The 12,431-nt window shown below is 36.6% G+C and overlaps 2 protein-coding genes across 2 annotated transcripts; one reads left to right on the top strand and one right to left on the bottom strand.

Annotated features, from left to right (window-relative positions):
* The first annotated feature begins 2,822 nt into the window (after positions 1-2,822).
* Positions 2,823-4,028, top strand: LOC122411671 (uncharacterized). Its single transcript, XM_043420659.1, has 3 exons — positions 2,823-3,027; positions 3,267-3,414; positions 3,702-4,028. The coding sequence occupies exons 1-3, from the start codon at positions 2,881-2,883 to the stop codon at positions 3,854-3,856; spliced, it is 450 nt and encodes a 149-aa protein (XP_043276594.1). The 5' UTR covers positions 2,823-2,880; the 3' UTR covers positions 3,857-4,028.
* A 106-nt stretch (positions 4,029-4,134) lies between these two features.
* Positions 4,135-8,211, bottom strand: LOC122411664 (protein spaetzle-like). The gene is made up of 6 exons (XM_043420646.1): positions 7,490-8,211; positions 7,075-7,138; positions 6,666-6,817; positions 6,508-6,567; positions 6,124-6,227; positions 4,135-6,000 (listed from the first exon to the last, which is right to left on the bottom strand). The coding sequence occupies exons 1-6, from the start codon at positions 7,556-7,558 to the stop codon at positions 5,748-5,750; spliced, it is 702 nt and encodes a 233-aa protein (XP_043276581.1). The 5' UTR covers positions 7,559-8,211; the 3' UTR covers positions 4,135-5,747.
* Between the last annotated feature and the right edge of the window lie 4,220 nt (positions 8,212-12,431).

The raw sequence follows: 12,431 nt of genomic DNA, 5'->3' as shown, positions 1-12,431 counted from the left end.
TTCGCCTTGGTATCATTACGTAGAATCAAGAAAAGAAAAGAAATACTCGTTGCATTTGGGCTTTCCGATCAATTATCAAATCTTCTTATTAGCTTCGTATCGGTATATTTTCTAATTGCAAGAGTTTGTTATACAGGAGTTACTTAAGGAGTCAATTCCTTAAGAGAAAACTGTCAAAAATCACTTTGCCGATCTCAAAACGCTCTTGCATGGAGTAGAATAATTTTTTCATCGAGTACCAATTTCTTTGTTGACGTCGATAAAAATCGATGGTTCTTATTATTTGATGTTTGACTGACAAAAAAACATTTTTTTCTTATGATTTATTGAAGGATCCTCAAACACGTAACTCTAAGTGGCCTGCGATCACGATACTAGTGCATATTAATATGCACGCGATTGCACTTTATGTGAGCTATTTTTGGCGACTAACAGGTCCGTCAACGGTATTTCTCAATTTATATTGACACTAGCAGTGAAACGAGCATCGAGCGATCCACCGTTCACAGCTGTTTCCTCCGAGCAATCAAAGTCGAAATGACATTCGTTGATAATGTTGTAGACATTTGAGAAGATTCTACGCTGATCAGCTTACCCAAGTAACCTCAATTCTCAGCTCAAGTAATTTAGCTCCTACAGATGATGAGAGACTACAAAGGAGACACTTCAGAAAGGAAGAGATGAGCTTACCATGGGACCAGGTCCAGTCTCTCGAATAAATAGGATCGATGAAGGATTCTGATCAATTATCAAACTATCCTTCAAGAACCTCCTTAACACTCATGGTTCCATCTATTCGACTGGGTATTAAGGTCAATCCTGAGGATAGACATTGGATGAAAATTGCTCGTACCAACCTGTTCGTTGTATCAACATCGTTAGCAAGCCATTATTCGGACTGCTAGCATTGTTAATGAACCTTGTAAAGTTGGTCTGAAGCTTTGAGTTCACTCGAAGTTCACTAGGAACTTTTCGATTTACCCAGTCCCGGTACTGTGTGATGATCGACGATGATATAAAGTAGATGAGAAGGGCTTCAGCACATTTATTCCAACTAATGTTGGAAGCCTTTGAGATTTGGAGATGCACTTGACTCGTGTCACGTTTCCATCGAGCGATTACAAAACATGATTTTTTTAAAGGATTATTCGTTCAAGAGAAAAATTATTTGGGCTGGTAAAAAATCAAATCATTCTATGGGGTCAAGTAACATTAATTTTTGCTGTTATACTTCCGAAAAACTGTCTAACGCTCAATAGTCGAATGTAATTTACACATTGAAAACATTCTCATAGGAAGTGGTTAAACTTATAATCTTGAAGCGGAAAACCACACTATTCGTTCGCCTTTTATGCTTAATATACTTTTCATAATTGAATTCTTATTTAGAGATATTATAATATAATAAGCGTGAAATTAATTTGTCAACCGGATGTACATCGGCAACGATGACGGAGGTTCACTTCGTTTTGATAGACCACAGTCCTCGGTATGGAAATTCAACGGCTGTGAGTCAGGAAGTTGCGGTGAATCACAAAAAGACGATACGGCGGACTTCCGGTGCGACAAAAATCTCTGACAGATCTAGAATCATTCTTCTTTCCAATTTGACCTCACGATGACGTCTTTAGCAGACGGCTCTCAATGGCAGCACTTGGCAGTGCACTATAAAATCCTTAATTTGAGTTTGAATATTCGCTCGGTCGATAAACAGAAATTTGTCGATAAAAGAGCTGCCATTTATGCCGATAGTGATTTTACGATCGACCTGGATCCTCAAGCGGTATCAAAGCTATTGCTTTCCAAAAATTTTACAAAAAATGACACTCCGAAAATAAAATTGACTTCCCTATTGAAAATGTTCTCAGAAATCGCATTTTCGAATGTACCCAATCTGATTTGAAATCTGCTTTCGTTTTATGGTGATATGTAAGGATTGTAGTTTCTCAATCGTCTTAAAAACTGATGGTTACAGAAATTTACAGATCCTTTTTAATATTAACTCAATTTTTTGATCAAAGCTTTGTTGCACAGCAAAAACTTGACGAAAAATGAGTTCTACGAGACCGAACCCAACCGAGGAAATCTCAAAAGGAGCCAATCGACTCCATTATTTTGTTCGTACCGTATCTTTGATCCGAACTCTCTTGGTTGTCTTTAATTTTCTTGACAAGTGGCCGATAGAGTTCATTTTTACAGAGACGTTGTTGTGCAAACTTTTGTTGTCTGCCTATTCTTATCGACTCTTTGATATCTGGTTGGAATCATCAGTTTCCAGATGCTTATCGAATATTGAGAACTAGTTGACAGCGATTAATCTTTCAAAAAATATCGAAATTTCATTGCACAATAATCGAAAGATCCTTTGGTGCCTTTGATAATAGAAATCAGATTATTCTACTGCCAATCGTGTTTATCTCCTGTTCTCTGGAAGGATCGAAGAAGGATTGCGCACTCCTCCAGATTCATTTTGAAAAAAAAAAGTTTCTAATTTCATGTGTGAATTATAACGAAGCCACTAAAGTTAGAAAAATTCATTCCATCATAAAAATTCGAAGTTGAAGAAGGAACAGTTTACAAAGCCAATGCAAGTCTAATCAATCTTGTTCGTTAAATAAATTGATCGAATTTCCAATTCTGATTGTTATCACGTGAACGATTTATTAAATTCATTACGATGAAAAACAATGAATCATAACGAATTATCTATTCGAAGTAAACTCGATAAAGCGATATCACGGTTGCGGAACCCTTCGGTATACACTTGCACCTATCTATAGATATTTAGCTTCTAATATGTCCGATTGCTATAAAAAAGCGAGCATTTCAAGCATCAGTAATTCAGTTGAAGAGTAACTGTACGATTGTAAACTTGCGAATATGCGGAGCTTCTCGTCAACTTTGGCTTTCACGACGATCTTCGTCATTGTGAATTCATTCCTGGTTTCGTCGGCCTCAGACGTCTACGATGGCATTACATTTGACAGGGTCCATCACTTTACCGATGCTGACCTTGTACACGAAGAGGTATTTGCGCTAGAAAATTTGTTGTATATCAATAGTTGCTCATTTAAATGTTATCACTGATTATCGATCATTGCAAAATGTTTGTTGCTCTTTCAGTTGATTGAGGTTTCAATATTTTCTGAGACACACAGAAGTTCATTTTTTTATTATCTTATAAGCCGAGCGTTTTTCTCTCCTATATATAAAAATTTCATCCATTATTCATCAGTGCTCGTTTTATTCGTTTGTTTTTGCCTCAGTTCCCAGAGCTCATGGCTACCAAATTCATCGGTGATTTGACAATTGGTTCTCGACGAGCGGGTGATTACTTATATCAACAGACAATCGTAATCCCCAACCCGTCTAGCTCTGTCAACAGCACGACCTTTTACTACGATGCTCCAAGAGGTGAGGCAAATTGATTACTCGTTTTTAGAGATTCCATGTTTGTCGTTAGGCTTTCCTTTCCTCTACCTCGCACTGCCACTCTCCCGATGGAAAACTCCGTTTCAAAAAGCACAAAATGTATACTCACTGCTCGTGAATTTTATCAATAAAAATGTGATAACGTTTGATATCGATCGCGGTCGATTCATATTTGTTTTCCTAAGTTTTGTATCGCAATGACGAGAGATTAATGTAAGAATTATTTCATAGCAATAATTGGGACTGAATTTTCGAATTCATTGTTATAGGAACTGTCAATTACTTGAGTGTAGTAAACGACGTTGGAAGCTATGCCGCAGTCTGCGATTTTCCCTACAGCCTTGGCTCATCCAGGACTTATTTTTCGGTTCGAGTAGTTCCGAACAGTAGATCATCACTCAAGGTGTACGTTGCCTACTATTAAGATCAGCAGAGCAGCGTTTCTACCCGTTAACTAGCTTCTTTCAACTGAATTTCATTTCGATTGGATAATGTAAAAAAAAAATGTCAAACCTTTGATAAGTGAACGTGTCGCTGGATTTGGATGTACGAAGAAAATTCCTCTAATCAATAAATTCCAACTGGATTCACTATTAGATAAAAGTCTTTTTCATTGAGTGGTGGAAAAAAATTCATTGTGATGAATTAGGGCAGAGAAAATGGGAAAGGGAGATTTAATTATCGAGTATCAATCACGACGAAAGGTAAAAATTCTTTAAGCCCCACAGCATTTTTTATGTCAAAGTTCCTGTAATTCAATTGAAGTAATTACAAGAGTATAATCTTCGATTACAAAATTATAATCCGTTGAAGATTTAGGTTTAAAATTATTGATTGTCTCTGCGAATATTAACTTGAATGATCTACTCAGCAATTTCGATAAAAAATCACTCGTTTATGGGATTCTCTGTGATAATATTAAAATTGCCACGATATTCTGAATATATTTAAAAATCCATAAATTCAAATATGGCAACAACGGTACGTATAATCATCACGTTAATGGAGACAAGTCTTCTTTTGTTATAGCACGCTGCATTCTCATTAATTTAATCCGCTTTCACAAAGCGTGCGTGTTTAAAACTCTAGATTTTCCAGTTCAACATAAACAAAAATCCAAAAAAAAAAAAAAAAATAGCATCTCCAATTTAGTACACTATTAAGGTAATGTATAAATTCATCCTACGTTATTATCTTAAAGACTAGCTCAAAGTGGAGGGTGTCACCAGGCGTCGTTCGATTTTCTCATTTATGCAATCTCATGTTTCATTTATTTAGTCTCTAATCCCAGAATTCCTTTTGAAGAAATGCTCCATGTTATTTCCCATGTTCTTACTATCCTCTTCTCATTATTTTTATCCTATTATCATACACGGAGAGAAAAAAATAGTAAGAATTACTATGCTGCCATGGTATTGGGGTTCTATATCACCCATTTTGAAGATTTTTACCAAAAATATTGTAATTTCCAAGTCAATTCTGAATGAAAATTTTTAAATTGCGTATTTTGCTGTGACAAAGATTTAAACTGTGCTATTTTTTCCTAACATAGTTCACCAAGGAAACGTTGTAAAATTTATGTTGACTCGATGATGAACTGCCAAGTCAAATTATTATGTCGTTTTGCTTAGTACTTAGTACTGTTTTCACAATTGAAATTTACAGTTGAACATAGTAAAATTTGAGGAGCTCGAACACAAGCATCGATCATACGATCACAAAAAATTACTATGTATGTTCGTAAGAATTAATAAACATTACCGACATAGAGCCCTGCTTCTATGGCACCATAGTAGCTTTTAGTGAAATTTTCTCTACGTGTACTTTGTTTGGCTTTTATAATTTTCGATTTTTCTTTCGTATCAGTGAAAATCCATGCACCAGCAAGCGGGCTTTGTAAGCTGCTCTTTTATTTCCCGTATACATTTAACGTTATGATGGCAACGAAGTTTGCCACGAAAGGGCGGACGCCGTATTCAGGATTATTCAAATTTCGTAGGAATATTTTTAACGCCATGACAACCTCGTCTGTCTTCAAATGGCTCGCGAATTCCGAGGCTACATACCAATGAAATTGCACATTATTCGTAGTAACGCGCGCAAACAATTGGAGGAAGGGGAACAGCCGATTACTGAGTAGAGTTGAGCGCTTTTTCAACCCTTGCGCATGTACAGTCCTGATAAATTTAACTCGATCGCGAGAATGACCTTTTCCTTCATCCCCACAATGGGATGCAGGTTGCAAGAAAAAAGTTTCAAAGGTGAGTTTACGTTTGAAAACACTCGAAACTCTCAGTCGATATTTCTGAAGAGGATTATTGTCCGAGCCTCTGGTTCGGGGAATTCTTTATTGCTTTACCATTTTTCGGCCTGGAGTGCAGTCTCATAAATGGATCGCCCGTGTATTTGATGAAACACTTGCAACTTGATGGGAGTTTGAACAACTGCGGTGCTATACTACCGTCTCTGGTAATGGCTACCAATTGCCGGTATATATAAGTCTGCTTGCAAGTTGTTTTCCATCCGTCTGAAAAACCATCGATCACTTTGCACGGTCGTTTCTCGGCCCTGAAAATAAAAAATAAAAAAGGATAATATGCGAAATGAAAAACGCCACGAAGATCGTTCAGAGAGTTTTTATCGTTCAATTTTCGAGCATAATTTTTTCCCATGAGAATAAAGCTTACTCACGTGCATATTTCTACTCTCACTGCCTGTACGTAATTCTTATAGTTGACAACGTATAGCCAGAGACCACCTACGCTCAGTGCCGTTCTTGGCATCACCACCATTTCCTAATGAAAGAAACAGATTAAACGTCACTTGTATTCGCACAAACGCTCGTTTAAGGAAATTGTGGAAAGAGGAACACTACGGGAATTTAATCCTCGAACAGCATGAAAAAACTTGAGAGTTATTCTTGTTGACATCAAATAAAGGTTTTATATAAATTGCAGGATAAAATGAAGGGAGGGTGAAAACCTTTGAACTCTTATATAAGTTTTTCATTCTCATACGACAGAGATAAAATGAAATCTATGGAAATTAAAGCCCAGAGAAAAAATAATGAATCACCTGAGAGCTGCATAGAGCTTCGCCATCCGGAGTGAAATCCTGACGATAAGGTTCCACCGACTTGGGGAAAAAAATACAACAAATGTGATATTAATATGGCACATCTTAATTTAATATTTGTAAGGAATATAAACTAACATTTCGTTTATATAACTCACCTCATCAATGGTAGCGAGATACTTCAAATGGTTGTCCCCGCTTAAAAGAACGTCCACTAAATCGGTAGGATAGTATGGAGTGTCTGTACAGAACGTCGTGCTATTGCAAGAAGGAACAGGACCGTTGCTTGTTTCTTCCGAATCAGGCGATGCTAGAAATTGTTACAACCGTAATTCAGATTTTGTATATATTGCTTCGTGATCTCAAAAATGAGAGGATTTCTCTGGAGCCTCTTCAAATTTGTCGTCCAAGAAATGTGCTGTCGACTTTTTATTTTATTTTTTATAAACATCCAAACATTTGAAAACGACCAAAATTATGACGTAATGGGAAAAGAATGAAAAGTTTGAAACCGCGGAAACGAACATTGATCGATCGTTTGAGGGGATAAGGATTTTGAAAACTCACGGTACATTGATTCCCGATCCGACTCTGGCATTTGTAGAGTGTACCCATCGATCCTCTGGACATTCTGCGAATCGAAACGTCGATTAAAGTTTATTATTATTTCTATAGTTATTGAAAAATATTGTTGCAGTGATTTTGGGGAGTAAAAGATTCTCAATTTCGAGCAGAGATCTTTTGCGCGTGAGTACTATGTCCCATCAAATTAAATGCCAAACCGAGGAATTAGTATCAATGCTGATTACCTCACCTATTTTTCGATTACAAGGAAAAAAAACGATGCAAATCCACCCAGAAATTATCTCAAAATAAATGATCCTTTTGAATGAATCACTGTATAAAAACCACCATCACAACTTCATGGAACCCAAAGATTCCTGCAAATTTAGCCAGAAAGCAAATAGAAAAATGTTCTCACCTGGAAATTGAGTAGTGCGAAAATGACCATAACAATATTTCCTGCACAGTTGCGTACTAGTTTGACCATTTTTGCGTCGTATCCGGTTTGCGATGTACGTTGCTTTTGCGATAACAGTCCGCGTGTATCCAATCACTTCTGGTCAACGCTCGCGATCACTTCTGCCTTCTCAACGCCGCGGAATCTTGTTTTTAACAGGAGTTCAACAAGAGCGCAGTATCCTCTTTTTATAATAATAATAGAATCATTTTATCTTCTCGATCCGTATATCTGAGGATCGACGGTATGACATTGTTTGTTATGAAAAATGAAGAGAGAGGGAGAGAGAATGATAAAACAATGGTAAAGGTAGTTGTGTGTACGCACACAATTCTATAGGATCACACATGGAACTAGAATCTCGTTTGCTTCTTCGCAAATCGATCGTGTATTAGATTGAGTATTGATAAACACGATTAAATCCACTTTAATGACGATAACACTGTCAATGTAGTTGTTATTGAGCTGAGAATTAACAATCATTCCACTTTGCACATAATAATTATCTATTCGTTCATCATTATTCTGATGATTAATGTTACTATTAATATTACGAATGTTTCAATTCGTCGTTGATATCCAAACGTAGCACCAGCACTTCACTTTGAGAACGTAAAAACGCTTTTTCAGCGTGCTACTGATCCGAGTGTCCATGAACGATTGAACTAGTGAAGCTACTCACAATTATTGTGTTGGTCGCAGGCTATAATTTTTTTCTCGAGCGTCCTAGTCAGGTGTACTTTTGTAAGAAGGGATTATACTGTACAATGGCTTTGGTAGGAGGGGATGGAAAAGGGGTACGAGTGGTTGACACCGCTGGGGCTGGGCAAGGCTGCTCCTCGCACCAATGTCGTCTCATCAATTGTCCCTCGTTGGTGTTATATCAGGTACTCGTAGCTCCAGAATTTAGCATTGTCTGACGAAACATTACTGCCAACGTTTGTGTACAGAGATCGAGAGCCACGACAATGCTTTGTCGCCTCATAATTTAGACGGAAAATTGGATATTAATGCTACGTTTTTCTTTACAGGCAACGTGTTAAACTTGATCAATGTCAAATCGAGTTCTCTACACGAGACGAACTTTCATCCACATATGTATCGATTGTCACTTGTTTTTACAAATTTTATTTTTATGTAAATGATAAAAGATTCCGACTCTCAAACACTTGTTGGAAGACGGATGGCCAGTGTAGTTCCAGATGTTCGGAACGAATCCAAGACCAGACGCCTGAAACTTGGGCGTTCAGGTCTATCAATCGATGAACGTACTTAAGGCACACTGAGAAACTGCATTTGGCAGAATGCTCTCTCAAAATACACTCTAACACGACTCTCCTTATATACAACGGCCTCTCAGTGCGGTGAGGTTGGTCGAAGAACTTTCCACCCCCATAAAACAATAAATGCACGAGCATTGTTTTCGTGTTACCCCGATTTTCTCGGATTTCAACGAAACACTTGGAATGCTTTTGGAATGGAGTTTTTCAAACACACGTACTTTGCTACACGGGCAGGAATTAATTGTGGTGTTATCTTGCGTTGCAATCGTCTCGATACTGTTCATAATTCGATCGATACGTATATGATAGGAAATCATTCTGTATCCTGCGAAATTTTGGAAACAGAAATAGCTTGATGAACTCTGACCGTCAATTTTGTTGGTTTTTTCACAACTTTTTTAAACTTTGAAAAATAAGCTTTTCAATATTTTTTGATAATCCTAGTTTCAAGACTATTTCCAACTTTTCGGATTTAAATACCATTTAATTTTTGCGTTTCAGGAATAAATAGAACGCTCATAATGACACGAAAAAACGTTTTTTTTTTCATTTGAGTGGCTAAGGGATGCGCGACGTTTTTGGACCAAAAGATCGTAAATTTTCTATAAAAATTTCACCTGGACCATTTTTTGATGAGGAATATAAATTTTTCATTATTATGTTCCCAGTTCAAATCGGATGTGGATGATTATTTTCAGTGAAACGTATCATCAATAACGATAACGATGTCCTCGTAACAGCAGGAAGAAAGGACATCAACAATCTGCGGATTGTCATGGCGAATTACGAATAATAGTACTACTTTTCATTCTTCTGTTTTTCATTCGAAGCAACTTGTTCAACGATTCGTTAAAAAATAATTATTACCATATAAACTCGCTTCGTCCGATATGTCAAGTCTCGAATTATGGCCACGTGACTTATAGTATAATATCTCACAACTCAATAAAATGAGATTAAATGTAAAAAGCCTGAGTGAAGCTATTCGGAGATTTTGTGCTCTGCCAAATTAAATTTCCATACAGCTCAAAAGTGAAAAAAAAAAAAATAAATTCTGTGCAAGGGCGTTATTTCGAACTTAAGTTCGAATTTCAGTACGAAAAAACCTTTCATTGGAGTAATCCAATTAATGGAACAATATTGGAAAACGAGGTTTTCAATCATTTGAAGGATCTGCAAAAACTGTTCGGTTTATACTTCGGATGATTAGAAAAAATAACGAAATAACGCCCTTGCACGGAATTTCTTTTTTTCCATTTTTAAGTTGTATGGAAATTTTAAAGATAATTAGTATATCTGTAGTAGTGAGCAAACATATTTCATTGATGAGCTGTTATAGTATTAGAAGGATTGACTGTAGAAACAAATTTACGAATCGTAACCAGGACGTAGATTCTCAAACATTTGGTTATATCCCATAGACCATCTACTCAATCCTCGAATCGCTGACGTTATTGAACATATAATTTGTTTACAATTTTTATCGTTACCGATTAACTTTCTCAGTAATAATTGCATTTTTCCTGTACACAGCTCATTTATAGAAGATTGTACTCGGAAACCTTTCAGAGAAAGTCTACGTAACCCGGAAAGGTCTATTTGAAAATGTTTCGTGTATTGCAATTATTATTTTAGATTTAGCCTCCCAGATGAAAAAATGATTGTCCATGCTTTTGGTATTTTTGCAGTCCAATTGTTGCATTGCAAAAAATATTAATAACAGCTGTCACTTTGATGCAAATAAACAGTAAATACGAAATTATATTTTCACGACGTTTATGACATTAGGAAAATATTTTACGAGCAATATTTCATAGCCCAGAAAACGACTGACGCTGAAGGACCACTAAAAGTACTCATATCTCATATTAAAAAAGTTAACTTGTCTGACATGGCTCGCTGCATCTTCCTAAGCGATATCAACCACTTAACTGACAGAGCCACATACCAATATATCATGGGTGCTTACGGAAAAGATTTTTCCAATGCTTGTAAAATGGAAGTAAGCCTTTCGCCATTTACCCGAGCTGCGAATTCGGCTCGCGAACATTCTAAAATAACAAAAACTATGCAACAAAAAATGACTGCTATTTTTCTGGCCTGTCAGTGGAATGGGAAAAATTCGAAATACTCATGTCATTTGGGTTCTTCGAATTACAGTCGTTTTGAAAAATGCCGTGACCCTTAAGGGGTCACGCCTTATTATTAGGAAATGAATGGCTTGAACCTTCGATGAGTTGAGTCTTAATTTCAAATCGAAAAATGGTGAATACGAAACTGCTTTCTTCTCGAATAGAAAGATGCGATAAAAATAGCAAAAGAAGGGCCGAAATTGCAAAATATGAATTTTTCGTGATCGCCTCACGAATAAATAAACGTATATCACTCAAATAAATAAGCAAATGAATTTCAGGGTGTTGGTTTAAGATTAGTATAAGCATATAACGAAGCGTTGGTTTAGCAGGGTATAAAGGGGACAATAAACGAGGATCCATTATTCAAAGGAGAAGTCAGTCAAAGGAATTTCACTCTGCAATCCGCTTTCGTCGCGTTCTCGTGCCTCGACGAGAATTTAAATAAAAAAATACATTTTCCTCGCTACCGCTCAATGTATTGCCATCCCTCTCAGTCCTGTACGCACCCATATAAGTCTATCTTGGTGTCGGTTTAGAGTTGCGAACGAAAAACGGTACCGAGAGCGAGCAAGCGCGAAAGGCGATAATCTCTATTGCAAAAAGGATTCGCGATACGAATTTTTATACGTCTCGTTAACTTTCGAACCTGCAGCGTGATGAGGATGCCATAATTAGTCCACGGCTCTTTGTCATCGGCGAGCGCTAATGTGGACAAAGCAGGAAAGTGCAACTTGGAACGTTTTTTATGAAAAAATGGAGAGAAAAGTAATGGAATGATCCATTACTTTTCTCTCCAACTCTACAATTATTGTTCGTTTTATGCATTTACACCATTTGTGTTTATATCTTGTTACTCTGACTATAAATGTCAATTATTTCAAACTTTTCTTTTCGACTAAACTCGGAGTAGCTTCAATCGATTCTACTTTTTTTCATTCATTTTTTTTTGGTTTTTTTCACCATCTACGTTTTGGTCAAAATTCACTTACAGTTTATGTCGCCTTTTTCTTCACGTGTAACACACACTTGAAGATTGTTTATGCAATCATCGTTGAGGAAAATGAATGAAAACGATGATATTTCTCGGTGATAGAGAAAACACAATAACGAATTCGAACAGTAACTTTTTTTCACCAATGATCAACTGTAGTTTCAGCAATTTACTTGTCAGAATTCGAAAAAAATGGAATCAACCTAAATGGTTGAAATACACTGAGAAAAAAATTGTTGATTCAACAACAAATTGGTGTTATTAGAAGAGTTTTCTTCATTTATCATTTAATTTCAATGCTTTCGAAAAAAATGAACCTGCAGTTTGATATAAAACTCTTTTGTTCGTTTAATCATACTCAAGCTTGTGATGATCATTTATTTTATTCGCACCCCGTATATTGGATAAAAATTTGGTTTGCATTTGAGTAAATCCCATTGCGTACAGGAGCAGCGAAAAGTAACGAAAAGTTGGTCGAGTTAGCATCCAACGAG

This window comes from Venturia canescens, chromosome 1 (genome assembly GCF_019457755.1).
Source record: "Venturia canescens isolate UGA chromosome 1, ASM1945775v1, whole genome shotgun sequence".
Lineage (NCBI taxonomy): Eukaryota > Metazoa > Arthropoda > Insecta > Hymenoptera > Ichneumonidae > Venturia > Venturia canescens.
This window is presented reverse-complemented; position numbering and strand designations above follow the sequence as displayed.